The 19,116-nt window shown below is 37.4% G+C and overlaps 1 protein-coding gene across 1 annotated transcript in view; it reads left to right on the top strand.

Annotated features, from left to right (window-relative positions):
* The window catches only part of ALS2 (alsin Rho guanine nucleotide exchange factor ALS2), a 32,562-nt gene extending 18,589 nt beyond the window's left edge, over window positions 1-13,973 (top strand). The window contains exons 16-33 of the mRNA XM_088523752.1: window positions 17-83; window positions 350-555; window positions 697-762; window positions 1,201-1,299; window positions 1,878-2,042; window positions 4,044-4,155; window positions 4,508-4,585; window positions 4,684-4,817; window positions 6,835-7,002; window positions 7,983-8,100; window positions 8,691-8,848; window positions 9,546-9,668; window positions 10,165-10,341; window positions 10,701-10,746; window positions 12,081-12,142; window positions 12,422-12,571; window positions 12,844-12,940; window positions 13,763-13,973. Of these exons, the coding sequence (XP_088379878.1) occupies window positions 17-83; window positions 350-555; window positions 697-762; window positions 1,201-1,299; window positions 1,878-2,042; window positions 4,044-4,155; window positions 4,508-4,585; window positions 4,684-4,817; window positions 6,835-7,002; window positions 7,983-8,100; window positions 8,691-8,848; window positions 9,546-9,668; window positions 10,165-10,341; window positions 10,701-10,746; window positions 12,081-12,142; window positions 12,422-12,571; window positions 12,844-12,940; window positions 13,763-13,801 (2,065 nt within the window). The 3' untranslated portion in view covers window positions 13,802-13,973. The remainder of the gene's footprint in view (window positions 1-16; window positions 84-349; window positions 556-696; window positions 763-1,200; window positions 1,300-1,877; window positions 2,043-4,043; window positions 4,156-4,507; window positions 4,586-4,683; window positions 4,818-6,834; window positions 7,003-7,982; window positions 8,101-8,690; window positions 8,849-9,545; window positions 9,669-10,164; window positions 10,342-10,700; window positions 10,747-12,080; window positions 12,143-12,421; window positions 12,572-12,843; window positions 12,941-13,762) is intronic.
* Window positions 13,974-19,116: the final 5,143 nt, after the last annotated feature.

The raw sequence follows: 19,116 nt of genomic DNA, 5'->3' as shown, positions 1-19,116 counted from the left end.
GTCTTTTTCTGTGTAGGAATGGTTTGAAGATTACAACCCCAGAAGAACAGTTTGTTCTTCTTTCTTCAACACCACAGGAAAAGGTAAGTAATCTACAAATTTTGCATGGCTTTAGTGAAAAGAAAGTTTTCTTTTCTCCTCTGAAACCAAACAGAGAGAAATACTGGCTAGCTAACAAAGAATTGAAGTCTTTTTACAGATTGATAGGCTGTTTGGTCCTGTGCCTGACATTAGAAATGCCACAGTTAAACTGTGATGAGGAACACAAAGAATCATAGTAGTTCTCTTGAAGGATGAGATTGCAAAGGTAGATGGTAACTAAATTCTGTGATTAAACACTTTATTTCAGACCAAGTGGTTGAGGGCAATAAGCCAAGCAGTGGATCAGGCCCTTAAAGGGACTTCGGATTTAATTCTCCATGGAGCTGCTGGTGGGAACATTCAACGACAGGAACCTCCTATATCTCGTAGTGCCAAATATACCTTCTATAAAGACCCTCGACTTAAAGATGCCATGTATAACGGGAGGTGGCTTTCGGGGAAACCCCATGGCAGGTAAAAATCTTTGTGACTTAATGGTTCAAAAATAAAAATAATTGGATGGTATCTGAATAAGATCTGCTCACAGCTAGTTTCTGTGAAGTGCCAAGTGAACTGGTGTACTGGTACATATATGTGGCTTTTTGTATTTTTCAGAGGAATCCTTAAGTGGGCAGATGGCAGAATGTACTCTGGGACTTTTCGAACTGGGCTGGAGGATGGGTAAGATCCTTTCACTGTTAGAGACAGAGGCAATATAGGTCTATGGCAATATAGGTTGTTTGTCCCTAGAACATAGGTGCAACAGTATTTGAGCAACTTTTTTTTTTTTAAACTCAAGGCAACCAAGATAGAAGCAGATGTAGGATGTGAGGAGACTTGCAGCCTTTTGAAAACAGAAAAATGCTGCAGTGTAGGAGGAGGAGGAAAGCTTATAATAGGGCAAAACCAAATGGAAGAGCAATACGATAAGAGATGCAGTGATGCTGAAGTTACAGCTTTCCCTTTAAAAAAATGAACTGTTGTACGTGAAGAGAAGCACTAAAACTAACATAAAGCATTCTGATTGCAGAATAGGTTTGTGCTATGTATCTGTTTCTGTGTTTAGATAGAATGGATGAGTATTCTAGCTGCTTGTGTTTCCTTCTCATGCATTGGCAGGTATGGTGAATACAGAGTGCCAAACAAAGCACTGAACAAGGATGACCATTACGTGGGTTACTGGAAGGAAGGCAAAATGTGTGGGCATGGAGTCTACAGGTAATGCATAGAATTTGTTTCCCTGACTACAGAAGGCAAGAGGAATAGGGAATCTGATGGGAATGTGAACCTAACATAAAATTTCCACACTGCTTTTCCGTAGCACTAAATTTCCATTATTCATTTGGCAAGCAGTTGAATTGGTGAACTCCTGTACGTGGTTTTCTTGCTGCATTTTCCAAATCCATAATTGTAGTTTGCTTGGCTTGTTTTCTGCATTATTTTGGATGACTGCTCACAACACTGCTTGTACTGGGGTCTGTTAAAAATCTCCTTTCTGAAGTTTCCATCACTTTATGATTAGCAAGGATGTGTGCGTGCGTGTGTGTGTGTGTGTTGTTGTTGTTTTGTTTTGGGGTGATTTTTTTATTCTATTTTTTGAGAGAGAGATAATGTGCTAATGGCTTTGCTTGTTAGGGAGAAGGTAATTTTAAATCATCCTCAAAATACTTTGTTCATTTATAACCCAAATATGCTTTTAATCTATTTCCTACCTGGTGTGGTTTTAATGCAATTCCTAATCTGGAATTTAAAAAGAAAGTAGGAAGGATTTTTACTTATGCTCTCTTTCATTAAAGCTATGCAACTGGTGAGGTGTATGAAGGGTGTTTTCAGGATAACATGCGTCATGGACACGGCCTGCTGCGCAGCGGGAAGCTGACCTCTTCCTCTCCCAGTATGTTCATTGGCCAGTGGACGATGGATAAGAAGAATGGTTATGGAGTTTTTGATGATATCACAAGGTAACTCTTCAGCTGCTGAAATCCTCAAGCATTTGACCTACAGTTTCAAAAATAGTAGGATAGGACTTGATTGGCAGCAGTGTGGTAGTAAATGTGTCAAATGTTTTCCTTTATTTAATACTGTACTGGGCATGATGGATCGAAGGAGGTGGTGATATAAATCTGTCTAGAGGTTGCTTTTTAGTACTGCACCTGAGATAAATGTGTGTGTGGTGTGTGTGTGTGTTTTTTTTTTTTTTTTTTTTTTTTTTTTTTTTTTTTTTTCTCCTCAGGAGCATGGGGATTGTGGTGTTTTTTAACACCTTTTCTGTTGTACTACTGCCTTGTAAACTGGCAATGAATATGGTATTTTACTGGGAAAATAGTGCTACTGCTGAATTTTTTTTTTTTTTCAAATGTCATGAGAAGAGTGTGTTCTCTCATCTCAGGCATATAACACTGAGTTTATCAACGAGTTTATCAACGATCTAGTACACAAGAATTAGGTAAATTTCAGCTCAAACTCAGACATCCCACTGACTTACTGTGACAATGGGGGAAAGCTGCTGCTTCTCAGGGTAAATTGGTGAAATGCTAATTTAAGAACCAGAACTGCACGGTATAATACATGCTACCTGACCGTAGCTGAATCAATACAACCTGAATCAATACAACCTTTTTTTTTTTTTTTTCTTTTTTTCTTTTTGTCACTAATTCAGTGCTGATTTCTCTTTAAAAGAGAACTTTCAGTGAGTGCTGAAGAAACTATTTTAAGCTTAACTCAAGGTTCATTTATAAAGGAGAATAACAAGAAACAGTGAGAGAAAATATTTTTTTGAAACCGATCTATCGCGTCATCTCTGGGTGTTTCCTGACCACAGTTTTGCATTTAGTTGTGGTATGTGGTTGTGGTTGTTTTTGTGCTCTAGTCAAAAGATGTTGCTACCTACACCTGCATAGTGTGGGGCTTTTTAGTGCCAATGAGTTGCTGCTATGTCTAGCAGTGTTGGAAAGGATTGGACCTGCCAAGAAAATTTCCTTCTTTTTTAATTTGTCTTAAGCTAAAAACAAGTGTGGCATTTTGTGATTTAAATATGAGTGAGAAGCTGTTACAGGGATTCTTCCTACCCTCAGAGGAGTAGGATATATGCATAAGTTCATTGCCTAAGGCTTCATTTTCTGCGCTCTTTCTTTGGCCCAGCCAAAGAAAGAATTGCTGCAACTTCAACTTTAGTCATTATTGAAAACCAGTTATTTTGGGAAGCAGGACTGTCATATTTTCATCTTGAAAACTGAATATGCTGCATCTGGTCTTTTTAAGAAGCCCTCACTTGGAGAGCTGTGTTGCTGGCATGCAAAATGGTGCCAAAAAGCTAGAAAATATCCCTCATTTCTTCTTTACAATGAATATTCCATAACTTTTTTCCACATACTGACAGCAAAATGTTTCACAATAAGAAGAGTTCTATTCAAAAGTCAGTACTCTCCCTTTCAAAACATATAAAAAATAGTTGATGATAGGTTGGTTTTGTCTATTACCTAGAAGGTGAAGCACTGTGTCCTTTTTCAGGCCAACTGGAAAGCTGTGTTATTTGAAAAGTTTTGAGACCTGGGGTTAGTTTGAAACACTCTAACCTGGTCTCTGAATTTCAACTGGCAACAAGAATTTCAAGTACTAGAAGAGATACTGTTTACATATGAGAAACCTTTAATTGGCTAATCTGTTTTTATGGTGTGAGCTTTGTTAGCTGTTACCCAGAAACTTTCTACAAGATGTCTATTTCCTGTTATTTTTGATGTTCTAATAATACGTTCAAAAAGTCAGAGGGAATCATGAAGGGATTACAGTTTCTATTGCAAAGAGTCTTTTTCTTTTATTCCACTATGCCAATAAAATCAGATTGATGGACCCAGTGCTGTATGAGTCTTTTGTAATGACTTCTTGACTCCGAAAGCCCAAGCAAGAAGGGATACAAATCTAATGGACTAATCAGATTGTATTATTCCTTCTTCATTCTTCAGAGGAGAAAAGTATATGGGAATGTGGCAGGATGATCTCTGCCAGGGAAACGGTGTTGTGGTTACTCAGTTTGGACTGTACTATGAAGGGGCCTTCAGCACCAACAAAATGATGGTGAGTTAAATGTTGGACTTCATCCTAGAGTGACTTGTCCTCTAAGCGTGGCGCTTTGTGGGCTGAAAGAGTAGTAACACAAGCAGAATACACTAGACTGTGTACACCTGCAGTTCTTTTAACTTTCTATTGTCCTATTTCTTTAAACCATCATTATATTTGCTCTATTTTACTAGAACTACTGCAGAAGTTGCTTTAAAAAAAATTGCTGAGAAATAGTAACAGGTATTTCAGTGTATCCTTAGATCTATGATGTGATCTTGTTTTCACTGTAACTACTGGTTTTAGTGTTATTAATGAGATACATGCGCGCATATATATATATATATATATGTATTTTTCCCCTCTGTAGGGGACTGGAATTCTGCTTTCTGAGGATGATACAGTGTATGAAGGGGAATTTGCAGATAACTGGACTCTGAGCGGAAAGGTTGGCATCACAATTGTATCTATTATTATAAAGAAGCCTTCACTCTCTTTTTAATTTTATTCTCAATGGATTTAAAAATTTTATCATCTTCTCCCAAGGGAACACTGACTTTGCCCAATGGAGATTATATTGAAGGTCTCTTCAGTGGAGAATGGGGATCTGGAATAAAAATCACTGGAACCTACTTCAAACCTAGCTTATATGAGAGTGAGAAGGACAAACCCAAAGCCTTGTGAGTTGTGAATATAAACAATTTCTAATGTGCTTCTTCATCTCTGAACATACCTACTGATCTCTCTTAAAGAACAGTTAAAAGTAATTTTGCCACAGAATCGGTGAGATTCTGAAAACATTGACTTTCTCATGTATCTTTCCTCCCCTTAAAGCAGTAAGATTTAAAAAATGAAGATCAGTTCTTCGTAGCTGTTCCAGCATTAATTCATCCTTGAATGGTTAGATAGCACGGCATAAGATTGTAGGTGCTGTTACTGTCCTGTAGCAGTCTCAGATTTTTATTTAAATAAACTAACCGTTAGAACTTGTTTGTAGGTACTAATGACTTTTGAGGTTAAGAGAAAGATTGAGCTACATTTGAGTAGTTAAGGCCATTGCAAACCTCTGTCTTCCATTAATTATTCTGTTGGTAGCATCTATTCATATAACAGTCATGTAATAACACCAGTAGGGATGCATTTGAATAGAACTAGCTATTTAGTACACCTATTTCAAACAGTGAATAAGAAGTAGAAGAATCACTAAGAAAGAGTATTTTTAACACCATGGAAGAGTTTTAGAAAGCATCCATAAAATTATTTGTACTACACAGAGGGTGTTTTGGGTCAGTTTACTTAGTTATCTCTGAAACCTTTATTTGTTTCATTTAAGTCTTAATTAAGATATCTTTGGATAAAAGAAAAGTTCATCCTTAAACAGCTGTAGATGAAAGTCTAATATTTGATAGTTCTGTATACTGGTCTTCAAAAGACCTTTAAAGCTTACTCTTAAATTTCAGAGAGAGTAAAATGGGAAACACGCTCTTACGTTTACACCCAGCTTATTTCTCAGTATGCTTCCTGAAGTATTTGCTGGTGATTGCTTTTGACAACGCTGACATCTACAGCAGGATGCAACGTTAAGCAGGCCTCCCTGCTGAACTGAACACTTGCAACTTTAGCAGCTGTCTGTTTTTCACCCCAGTAGGGAGTCTATGAATAAATGTATGTACATATTTGTTAAAATTGCTTGTGAAATAAAGGTTTCAGGCTCCCTTGAAGCTGAAAATGTCGTAGTATAATTTGTGTAAAGGGTTATTCGCTGCTTTTTTTGGCTGTATAAAACTGGAATGATGGAGAATTCAGTGTTACTGGCTCTCATTTCATATAATGTTAAAAATATTAATGGAAGGTCTGATGATTTCTATGACACTTGATTTAAGTCTAAATCTGGGTAGAACTGTTAACTCCTGGCAACACTTATGAGAATGCTTCATGAGAATGCTTTAAAGCCTTAGATTTCATGGTATGCCCAGTATATATGGAAATCAGCAGTTCTTCTCTTTGGCTGTAAAGGATCTTTACCTTACCTGATTTTGCTCTTTACGAACTCTCTTAAGATACTATGCAGCAATATCTCTAGATATCCTTGTAGGTTCAGAAGCCATATAATCCTTTCTTGCTGTTTATCAGTGTAGCTGTGCTACTTGCAGATTCCAAGATAGTGGAATTTTTTGGACATTTTTATGCAGCATCCTTACATAATGCATCCTATGGCATCTGAATGAATAGCCATGATGAACGTAAGCCCTGCCAACAGCAGCCTGGCCTGTTTTCTAGGAAATCAAAACGGTGCTTTTCCTGTTCAGAACTGTGTCCTGGAAGGCTACAAGAGAGTCAGATTGCCTTGCCTAGTATAATAAGGCTTACAGTTGTTCCCATATAATGGAAGCATCTTGCAGCATTAAAATCTGGTACATGGATAAATGTGTATGTTGAAGATGTTCCTTGGCAAGAAAGAATAATTATAAGCCTTGTCCTAAAGCCTTAGAAGTCCCTAAAGGGTATTGAAAATCAAGCCAGACATTTTTAGTGATGAACATAGCTAATGCTGTTCATTGTGAAGTATTAGAGTATGCTAGCATTTGATAAGGGAGTATGAAGTATTAGACTGATACTGGGCATGGGTAGCTTTCACAGTTGAATGTGTTGTGCCATACTGTTTGATTTGAAGCAGTAACTGGTGATTTTTATTAGGCGGAAACTCGGGGTTTTGTCAGTGCCCCCTGATGAGAAGTGGAAGGCTGTATTTGAGGAGTGCTGGAATCAGCTGGGCTGCGAGATTCCTGGCCAGGGGGACAGATGGAAGGCTTGGGACAACATTGCCGTGGCCCTGACCACCAACCGACGGCAGCACAAAGACAGGTGGGTTCCTGGAGAAGGTAGTCACCAAGGTGAAGATTGGGGTTAGTTGCTACAATCAATGCTGAACATTAAGTAGCGTGTATGAATGAGGGCCTTATTCCTAGAGGTTTTTTTCTTTAAGCGTGCTTCTGTGTCCAGCTTTCTAGTAAGGGAACATTCAAACTGATCCAGATCAGTGCAGAAAATCATTAAGTTAGAAAATCATTAAAATGTAGTATAATGAAGGTTGCTGCATGGCACGGGGTGTTGGAGAATTTGGAAAGAAAGGTAAAGATTGTATTGCTGAAAGCTTAAGTGGTGGAAGAAAAGGTTCAGTAGAAAAGAAAATTTCCTGTGAGATTTGAAAGCCTTTGACAAGAAAAGCAGATACAGAAGTCCTGCTTGGGATGTTGCAGAAGAGGTCCCTTCAGCAGACCTGGCCATCCAAATTAGGGGAAATCTGCTTTTGAAAAAAAGTAGGCAGGATCAGGGGATTAATGCAGAAAGTCAGCTTTTAACCACAAGAAAGCCATAGTAAAAATCAAAATGTGACTTTGATTCTGCTGAGTGCCAGGAAATGGATGGTGACAAGATCCTGGTGATTCCTACATGTCTCTTACGGTGAGCATAATGTTTTGCATGTTCATGACTTTGTAAAGGTTGAGATTTTGAGCTAAATGAGTCTGTGGATGAGTATTTTGTACAATGTTTCAGCTTCTGTTTTGCTGAAATAATGATGAAGAACTCTTCTGCAACAGATGTGGGAGGAATGAAGAAGTTCAGACTGAAGAGCTGTATCAGAACTGAAAAGTTTAAGGGAACAAGCGTGCGTGTGTGTGTGTGTATGTTCTTTTGTCCTGTGTGTTTTTCCTCCCTATCCATTGTTTTTCCTTTAAGGCTCTTAACTTTCTTGAGGCAGCTTTCATAATTACCTTCGCGTTTGTTCCTACTGTGTCTGATGAATAACATGTACGATGTTCTTGTGATTTTTATAACTGCAGCCCAGAATTATTGAGTCGTTCACATACACAGACACTGGAAAGTTTGGAGTTCATTCCACAACACATTGGTGCCTTCACCCTGGAAAAATATGAAAATATCAAAAAATATTTGATAAAGGTATTGTGACTATCTAATGCTCACATAGCTTGTTGGTAAGACATGATTTTGAGCTCGGGGTTGTTATACTTGTGTAACAGCTTTTTGAATCCCTTCCAGATTCCATATTTATAGTCAAAGCTGAGTGAATCCATCTTTGCTTGTAACTTCCTGATTCCTTAAATTTATCAATTCATAAGTAAAATTGAACTCTCTGTAGAGCTAAAGTCATTATATACTTAATGAACGGTTCTTTAGTACAAATTTTAGCTTAACTACTATTTTGTTTCTTATGCATTTGATCCCAGCAAAGCATTTTGGAGTATTTGCAGATTATTGCATTTTATCTTTTAATAAAACTGGACAGATGGCATGTCCAAATAGTAGCACAGGTTCTTACAGTGCTTACATGTACTCTTCAGTTAATACCATATAAATTTCATAACCTAAAATTTACTGATTTTTGATGTATGTGTAATAAATTGCTTTTATATCTGTTGTTGGACTTCCAACCTGTCCCTTTTTTTTTTTTTTTCTTCCTTTTTTCCCCTCCTCCTCCTTTCACTTGCCTGATATTGCCCTGACTGACCAATGAATATGTTTCACCTCAGGCTTGTGATACCCCCCTCCATCCTTTGGGGAAACTGGTGGAGACACTGGTAGCTGTCTACAGAATGACCTATGTTGGAGTAGGAGCTAATCGACGGTTACTGCAGGAGGCTGTAAGAGAAATAAAGTCCTACCTCAAACGCATCTTTCAGTTGGTCAGGTAATAATACTCTAAATTTTTGCATCAAACTGTGTTGTATCATTAAAGATATGACTCGCTGAATTTCCTTGTGTTTATGTAGTCCAAATGTGTCAATCTTCACTGCATTTTGGGGTTGATTGTACTTCTTCAGACTTTTTAAGCACTCTTGAGCGTTTTCTGTCAAAACAGAAAAAATATTAAAATCTTCACTGCAGTGAATTACGTACTATGTAATACTGTAAAATAAAACTGCTACAGGGAGCTCATCTTGAATGTGGGTTTCCATCTGAGCACGTCTGGATTTATCTGTTGTGTAAAGACAATATTCAAACGGTATAGAAGAAGAGTGCAGACAGGGATTCAGAGTTCTTTGTCATCCACGTTAATAGGAAGTGATTGCTTAAATTCTTGAGGGCATTTGCAGCTTTCATTTTGTATTTGTGCTTTCATATTGGCAGGATCCTAATTAGTAGCCATCAGAAGCCTTGTCCAGAAGAAAATGATGTCAGGGTAGAAAATGTATTTTTGACATTGGAGAGGATTGCCTTTATAAGTTTCATCCCAAGTCAATTGTTGTATACATCTATTGTCTATAATGCTTTGTTCCATGATATTATTTCTGCTTCTGGCTGAACTTCTGTCTCCAGTCCTGCCTTTTGAATTGCAGTGATGAGTGGAAACTTGAAATTGTGTTATCCTTTGTGTTACTATCTAGGTTCTTGTTTCCTGATCTGCCAGAAGAGGGTAGCACAATTCCATTTTTGGGGACAGAGACAAAGGGAAGGCGATCCTTCTGCAGTGGGAAATCAGATTCCAGATCAGAATCTCCTGAACCAGGGTAAACGGGGAAAAATTGTTTGTCAATGGTTTTCGGCTTTCTAGTAGGCACAGTGAGTTCAACTTTATCCGTTAATACGGCAGCTTTGTGCCAAGTGCCTTCTGACTTGACAGGTTAGGTAACTTACTGGGTTTTAGCCTATTCTCTAGTTGATGCTCTCAGTAAGTGACAGCTCTCAGAGTGTCTCAGAATGAAAGCTAAATGTCCACCCTTGATTACTTTGAAGATGCAGGTAAAAATTACACTTCAATATAAAATATACTTTTAATGTTATACTGATCAAAAAAAACAGTGCTCCATTTCAAAACCTACCTAGACTGTATCAATAGAAGTTTTTATTCCTATATATGTCTTAACACACATAATAGTTGATTTTTTGTGTGTGTGTTTACTATTCGCTCATAGAATGTACTCAAATTTAATATGTGTTCCAATCGTTGATCTCAATTCCACTTGTGTAAATGGTTAAGGATTTTCTTAATTTCTATCTCTACAGCTACGTTGTAACCAGTTTTGGCCTGCTGCTCCCTGTATTATTGCCCCGACTCTACCCGCCTCTGTTTATGCTGTACGCTCTAGACAATGAGCGTGAGGAAGATGTTTACTGGGAATGTGTTTTACGTCTGAACAAACAAACTGATACAGCTCTCCTAAGTTTTCTTGGGGTGCAGGCGTGAGTATGTTTCAACAATAAAACAGAAGTTAGATTATAGTGCATAAATATAAAAAGCATGTCTAAAAATGAAGCTTTGATGATGATCTTTTGATAATAGTGCTTTAATCATTAAAATGCATCTAAGCTCCATGCTGATTAATGTATTAATGTTGTTTAAGCCAGTGAATTAAAACATTCCTCTTAAAAGTCAGTATCACTCCAGTTCTCTTTTAGCTATTTGTGCTAGATAGAACAATTTTTACCACAGGATCTATTCTATCTTGGAAACTTGATGATCAGTTAATTTTATAAAGTGAATAATGCTTTATGAATAGTACATCTCTGTCCTCTCAATACAGACGTTGTCTATCTCACAGGAAATTTTGGCCGGGAACTGTATCCATCCTTGGAGAGATTAGGAACGTAAGTTCATTGGACCTTGACTTAGAATATGCTTTACCCAGTGCTTCTTTTCAAAAACTTGAAAGCATGAAGAATACAGGAATTTTTTGAGCAGTGTTGATGCTGAAGAGATGCTCTGCTGTCTGCTTCCTGACATTTTTTTTTTTGCTGCTTATAAGAGAAAAATAGTATGTTTTTTAGCAACTATCATTCTAGCTTTTGGCTTGACTTATTCAGAATGCAATTTTAGTAATCTAGTTTTAGACTAGTCTAATAATAGTCTAGTAATTAGTCTAGTAATAAATTTTAAAAGTCTGTAATCATTTTGCTTGATCTAAAATTCTGGGAAAGTGAGAAAATAAGCATCTACCAAGGTAATTCTCAAGAAGTTTGATCAGGAGGTTTGTACCATGGCACACCACATGATTAAGCAAATTGTATTGTTTTTATTCTTTCTCATCATCTTCCTGAAAGTAGCTGAACAATGGTCTACACTTCAGTGATAATGATTTAGTAATCATAGCTATTAACAGTTTTTTACTATATAACTTAGATCATGTCTGCTATGTTGAATGATACTTTTATTTGAGATTTTTATGTTTTTATGGACATTTAGATCCTCTCCAGATTTCCTGTTATCTATTTATAACTTTGGCTTGCACAAAAGGAAGGGCTAGAGACCTTCCACTGTAGTGTGTGATTTCTCTGAATTATGCAGAATGGCATGTTCTACACAACCATTTACCTTCTTTGCTGCGTTGTTCTTCAACTGAACAGAATTTCTGTAGCAGAAATTTCTGTAGTTGTCTGCTTCTCTTCCCTGTTTAATTTCCTGCTTTTTGTGTTTTGGTCTCCTTGCATCCATCCATCCTTCCGTTCTCTGCTTCCCCCATGCAGAAAGACTTTGGCTCTTACCAGGCAACTGAGCCTACACTTGTATCTTTTCTGTCTGCCCCAGACCCAAGTCTGTGTTGAGTATTGACTGGTCTGGCTTCTCTAGGTGCAAGTGGTTCTCTACCTACCTTCATTTGGAAGGTATCTTAAAAACGTAAATGACTTCCATAGCTACTGAATATGACTATTGAGTGCAGCATTTTCTGAATTTTAAATAAAACTCTTAGAAATTGTAAGTAGGCAGGTTTTGAGTGTTTTTTTTTTAATTTGTAGATGCACTAGAAATTAGGCAATTTGTGCATGTGTGGGGAGAGAGTTTTCTAATGCCACACACTCATGCTAATGCAACAGTAGCTGCATTTTTTTTCCCCTTTCTTTGTCTAGTCTTTGGAATTTGGGACTTTGTGTTGTCTTTGGAAAATTGCTGGACCTGAATGCTAAAACTTCTCTTGATTACACAGGTATCACCAACTACAAAAGATGCTTGCTTTGCCTCTGCAGTTGAATGTTTACAGCAAATCAGGTAATCTTCTGAGTTTTGTCTTTTTTTTTCCCCCCTGCTTCTGCTACAGCAGCAGCAATTTAATTTGACTTATCTTTTTTCTTTCCTTGCTCATTTTGGTAAGAGAGGTCATCTTAAAGTGTCAGAGTTCCTACCAGAAATGACAACAAATTCTCCCAGTGAGAAAACAAGTGTAGCTTCATCAATGGGACAGTTTGAGGACACCATTTAGAATCAGAAGTGAGAGGATATCTAATCAAATGTGCGTATGATTTTTTTTTTCTTTTGTGGTTACTTTAGTACTACCTTCACCCCAGCTGACAAATTGAAGGTGATCCAACAAACCTTTGAAGAGATCTCTCAGAATGTACTTGAGACTCTTCAGGAAGACTTTCTGTGGTCTATGGATGACTTATTTCCTGTATTTCTCTACGTGGTGCTACGAGCCAGGTAGGCATTCAGAGGAGCATCATACCCAAGGCGGGCAGAAGCAGTTTGGGTACTTATGCTTATATTAAGCTTTCCTGCTTCTCATTGTAAGACTAACTTGTAGCTTTTTGTAACTGTAAATTTTACTTTTTGGTTGTTTGCTTTGGGCTGAGTACATTTTAAAGAGTTTAAACTGAAATGTCTGTAACCTCAAAGCATGAATCTTGCAGAGCACATACAAAAAAGACATGTTAGTGGTGTTTTTTCACCCTATTCTTTCCGCCATGTGACAGGATAAGGAATTTGGGGTCTGAAGTACACTTAATTGAAGACCTGATGGATCCTTATCTCCAGCATGGGGAACAAGGCATCATGTTCACTACATTGAAGGTATGCAAATTATTCAGGGCCCTTAAGAACTCTCTTTAAGAATTCATCAGCTTAAGGCAGTAATGATCAGCCTAGGACGATTACACAAACATTAGGTTAAAACTTCCTTGACATTTTCAATAGATGTTTTTAGTTATTATGGGCAAAAAAGCTTAACTTAGAGCTTAGCCTAACATTTACGCCAACTGCTAATAGAATGATGCAATGGGTACATGTACTTACAGGTGAATGCTAGTGCCTCCTGACTTTGCTGTGCTCACTTGTCTTTTCCCTTACTCCACCTTACTCCTTTTATAAAAATTGGAATGAAGTGCTTCTCTTGAACAGTCCTAATGATGTTCGTCCAACATTACATGAAGGTGCATCAAGAAAGAGCTCGATTTTGCCACAAAAATTACCCAGATTCCTTTATAAATCTGTATATTCTAGTTAATATCTTAAGATTTTTCTACATGTGGGAAGGATTTTTGAATCCTTCTATCAAATGGTAAAGAAAGACTTGTGAGCAAGACAATGTGTATCTTGCCAAAGTTGGGAACCACTGTAGTTCCAAAGTAGTTCCAAACTGGGCTATCTCACTTTCACTATTTCACTATTCTCACTGGACATTCTTTGTAACTGAAAGGTCCTCTTGCCTTTTTGCTTCTTTTATTTACATACTTGAAGAGTCTCATGTGTTGCAATGTCACTTGTATCATCACTGCTTGCAGAAAGCCTGGTCTTCTCTTGGGCAGGAAAAAAACTCAGCCTATTTGTGTTTAGTGCTTTATCAGCTTCCTTAAAACTGACGTGTGTGTTAAGCTGAATTTTGTTTTAATTCAGGCATGTTACTACCAGATTCAACACGAAAAACTTACTTAGATCACCATCATTTGTAACGTGGCTCTGTGGAATAATCTGCTGAGAACAACTTCATTACTACTCACTTCCTTCCTTGAAATGGCACTGAAAACATGAAAATACTCTGAAGCTACACATGTTCTGTTGTTGCACATGAACATAGTCTTTTTTTACTTCTGAACTTTGAATTTAAGATTGGAAAATTGCAGCTGGAAGCTAGTTATGAAGAGATGGTGAAGATAGCGATAATGGAGTTTGGTTTGCCAAGCAATTTCCAAGAAGAAATTCCTTCCTACTGTGAAAGAATAATTATTTATTCCGTTTAAATTAAGGTTACTTCAAAAAGACGTGGCATCTACATAGAGTACATGTGAAAATCTGGGCCGTGTAATTTCTAAATAGTACATTTGGTTTTTTTATTCCTGGTTTGTTGACAGGAATATTTAAAGAAAATTAATTGCACCACAGAACCATTTGGTCTTCCTGAATTCAGCTATTACTATGTATGTTTGTTTAGAGGAGAAGAGAAAAAAAAAAAAAAAAAAAAGTAAAAAAGCTAGTATTTATAATGGGTAGCCTAAAATGTGCTTTGCTGTAAAGGTTTCCAAGCATCTTCTGTGGAGCAGAACTGCAGAAAGCAGTGTTATTACGTGCTGTTGTGAAAATAATTGCACTGTTGCAGACTTCCCTATTTACTAGAATTTTGTAGTCACTACTCTTTGTTTATGAGAGAAAAAAACAGGCACTGGCTAGTTAATATTTTGGGACTAAATTAAATGCTTAGTCTTTGGAGCATTCAATTCTGTCACCGTGAGATCCAAGAATAAACATTTTCCTCAAAAGAGAGGTCCCATGTGATAGGAAAATGGGAACGTGCTGTTCAGCAAACTGACACTGGCAACAGCTTAAGTTTGAGACTCTTGATTGTACAGCTAACTTGCTAGTTATTTCCATGTCAAAAAGAAAAATGCCCACCTCATTGCATTTTTGAAGATACAAAGAACAAGTAATTTCCATGGGGGATTTTTGTGTATGTGTGTGTGTTCCTCTGTGGTTTATGGTTACGTTTATTTATATCAATAACACTAGTGGATAACTTGGATATTGTAGGTGCTGTTCTGTACCATGGCTGACACAAGAAAAGACTGGGGGGAATATTGGTTATGGAATGTTATAATGGCTTAAGTTTATCTCAAATGACCATAGAAAATGCTAATCATATTTTGAAAAAATATCATGGCTTGCATATTCGCACTTAAATTGTTCAAAAAAGGAAAGTATAAATACTGTTGGGAACAGTGACTGTAATGCAGCAATTTTCATAATAAAATAAAAAAATTCTTTCTGAGATTATTTTTGTTTTATTAGAGAAGACAACAAAGCAATTCTGACAAGATTACAAATGTTTCATTGTGTGCAGAACACGTTTGGTTAAAGCTCTTGCATGAAAGATAGCTGTGGTATCAGACTATTACCTATTTTTTTAATGCAAATAAATTAAACCAGGAAAAGTGTAGTGATGGGGACTGTGCCAGCTTTGGATCTGTTTGGGAACTATTCCTGGTTGAAATCTTTTCCTGAAAGTTATATAAGATGTGAGCATTTGGAGAGGACTAAAACTCTTCTTGAAAATAGTGATAAAAGTTGATTTATAACAGAAGCTCACACTTTTTTTTGCCTGCTGTGAATATTCCTTTTAAATATATGTAGCTAGTTGAATAGATAGGTTGTTGTGAACAGTTGCAGGGTTTCATTATAATTTTTTTTTTTTTTTTTTTTTGCAAATATAAGAATAATGAATACTTAAAGGTATTTGCCTAATCTTTAAACAGGTTGCTGAAGAGAAACTGAGAGAACTTTTTATAAGTAAAACTGAAAACAAAAACTGAGTTTGCTTTTGTTTTGGAAGACTAACACAGAGACCTTGAGGGACAAAAAGAAAAATATGTAAGTAGGGAAAAGTTCAAATAAATAGTACAGTAAGTCAAAATGTGTATACAGCATGAAAATTATATATAGTAGCTAAACAGAGCATTCTGTGACCATCTGCCTTGTTTCTAATACTGTTTTTTATCCAGGAGAATGCCAAAGGGAATATTGCAGCAAGGAAGTTTCAGATCATGAAGCTTGAGGGAGCACAGCACTTCTTATAGGTTTTCTCCCATATCTGGGAGGGGGGGGAGCAGAGGCACGTTCTGCCAGGCAGCTGTTTACTTGGGAACCTAAAACCCCCCTGTAACCTTTGGGGGAAAAAAAGGCTGAAGCAGAATATGTAGTGTGCATTGAAGACAGGAACATCATGATTTCTTGGCGCCCTTGGTGCTTTATAGTACACAAGGTACCTGTTGCATCGAACAGGTCAGGTTTGTGATTCCAGCATTGATTCCATAAAGTAGTTACCAAACCAGTTATTGCTGCCTTGTATAACATTAGAAACAAAACCTCCCCCATTGAATCTGCAGTTCCCCAAACCTCTGTTCTTTGTGTGTGATTAATAGTTATTGATTATCTTGAAAGAGTGAGTACAGAGATTTCCCTTTTTCCCCCTCTAGAGGAAGGGGATGAAGCATAGTGAGGGTGTGGGTGTGAGCCTTTTAGCATGGTGGATGCCAATTTGGAAATGGTTTATCTACTTAGACAGTATTTTTTCTTGCTATATGAAAAGTTAATATTAGGTTTGTTCACTCACCATGGGATTTTTTTGTTTCTGTGTTTTAGTTCTGATCTTTTAACTATTGACAGTTACTAGCTTATACTTAGAAACTTGAATGGTGACTGCCATATGTATTGTGTCAGTTTATGAAGTGTGGCATTTTTAGCAGATATTTTTCAAAATTCTAAAGTTTATGCCTCATGTAAACACTCCTCTGTATGGATACTGTCACTTAGGAAATTCTGCATTTTAAACTTTATTTTAAAAATACATTTACTTAACTTCAGGTTGAATGATACAAAATTGAGAACTAAAAACTAAAATGAATCTACCTTTTTATATACATACCCTCTTATAAAAAGCAGTGAGGTATATGCTGATTAGTGGAAACTGACCGGCTGGATTGGATTATTCTTGCAGTCTTTCTGCGATATAGCTCATTTATTAGCTGAAGAGAATCCGAGGATTACATGTACTTCTGACATATTCCCCTTTACAACCTTGTGTGTGGGCTGTGATGCACTGGGAAATCAGTGCTGGGCAGCTTTGGTCATGTGTTGCTGTAGCTAGCCAAGAGGTGAGTTAACCTGCAGGACTTCTATCTCTATTACTTTACCAAAAACCCATCCTTCCACTCCCCACTCTAAAATTGAAAGCCAGGAATTTCTTGTGTTGTAGCAGAAATTCTGTAACCAGCAACAGAAGATCAAGATAACAGCCTAATTGCAGACTTGGTAACTGAAGAGAAACCCTGAGAGCTAACTGTCTTTATGACGGGGAAAGTTCTTGAGAATAACAAGCTGCTTAGGTGAGAGACAATTAAAAATAGGCTTTTTAAGCAAGAAAAGGGTTAAGGGGATTTATTCTCTTCTCCCTGGTAATAAGTAGTTCTAAGGTTAGGTTTCTGCGGATTAGAAAGGAGGAGATGTCCATAGATTAGCTAGGGCAGTTAGGTTACTCTCTGCTAACATGCTGCAAATATTCCTTCCCACTGGAAATTTATGAGCTGAACATGGTATATTCTGCTGGATTTGCAGGTAAGGCAATATGCACTCTTGTGAAACCATTGTACTGCTTTAGGCATATTTTCCACCGTGTATCTGTTCCTTCTCATAGTTACAGTAACCCTGATTAAATTCGTGCTGTCTGTTTAATTCCCGTTTGCTAAGTACCAGAGATGTGTGTGAATGGGGAGTAGGATCTAAAAAGAGAATGTCCGTCCTTACTCCTAATCTTCATGAAGTACTCTGACTTGGGTGCCATGTTCTGTGCATTATTGACTCATTTTGCTAAAGCTAGATGCATTTTCCTGTTAGAATCTATTTGGGGAAGTAACTGTTCTTGTATAGTGAAGGTTAACCTAGAAGAAAGATAGGTGACTGATACGGTAGTTTCCCCATCAACTATATGGTTAACACTATCAGTTTTGCTTTTTGGATGTCCCAGCTGTGGACAGTAAACAGCTACAAGAAGAAAATGCGGGAGAAGTCAGTAATGCTCCAGCTTTGCCAGTCTGATGCGGCACACACACGTATTCTTTTCTGCGTGTTGTTCTTTTGGGGAGCAACATATAAGAGGTATTACCCCCATGCAAATAAGATATGAGAACCCCCAGGGCAGCTGTAGGAATGTGTCTTAGTGAGAGGTAGAATGAATCATACAGTTGAATACATCTATTTGCAAATGTCAGTAGCATATTTTGTAGCAAATACAGGTGTGGTTGTCTAAAGCTCACACAGTGCCTTGCATCAATGTAAGACTTAATATTTTAACCTGTGTCACCTCAGAATTGCCATAAGTGGCTCTTAGGCCAGGCTAAGGATGTATGGTTTGAAAAGGGCAGATCCCATCCTTTGCTTAAAATAAGTGCTAAGTTACTCCTGTTATATTTAGGACTGCTTTTTTTTTTTTTTTTTTTTTTTTTTTTTTTAATTAAAGCACTTACAGATCAATGTGCAAAGGCAACATGTCTTTCACACTGAGAGAGGAGATTGATGTAGTCTAGTCATGAGACTAGTTTAATTAAGCTCATTTAGTGCAGAACAAAAGTCCTCAATAGGACACATCATTAGAAGGATGCTGAATATCTTTTATTGTTTGTGTGCTCAGTGTGCCGCTTTGCAGTGACTTACAACCAAAGCTTTCTCAGGGCATTCCCTGCCCTCAAGCTAATTTGTAGTCTTTGGTATACCAACCTGCTGGTCTGGGATACATTTTACTATATGAATAGTCTGCCTTGTTAAAAGTGCCTGAAACTCATCAAACATCTTAACCAGAGAAGCTTACAAGATCGAGGCGGGGGACGGGAATGTGTCTGCTCATGTTATGAGTGTCAGAGTCTCTGGCATTTGTCTCCTTTAAAGGTTTCACAGAGTCCAAAACTGCCTTTTAAGATGATTCTGAAAATGATATTTATGTGTGTGAGAGCAGGCTAAGGCTCCCTTAGAACCCTAAACTTACATCAGTAAGACCTTGTAGACTGTCAGGTAAATAAGTTCAAGGAATCTTGCGTCTCCCCACTGAAGAAAGTAAGTGGCATTGCCTGGATCTGGGATAACTGATATTTGGCTGGATTCCTTTTTACTATAAACCCTGGCAGACTCAGCAGGACTATCCAGCTCAGTCCAGGCAAATTGAAATGTCTGATGAGCAACTGTGATTGTCTGTGTGTAATAAATGTGAA

Source organism: Tinamus guttatus, unplaced genomic scaffold (assembly GCF_059628265.1).
Source record: "Tinamus guttatus ecotype Peru unplaced genomic scaffold, ASM5962826v1 Tinamus_guttatus_pri_ptg000197l, whole genome shotgun sequence".
Taxonomy (NCBI): Eukaryota; Metazoa; Chordata; class Aves; order Tinamiformes; family Tinamidae; genus Tinamus; species Tinamus guttatus.
Note: the sequence above shows the minus strand (reverse complement) of the source record. Positions and strands in the feature narration are given on the sequence as shown.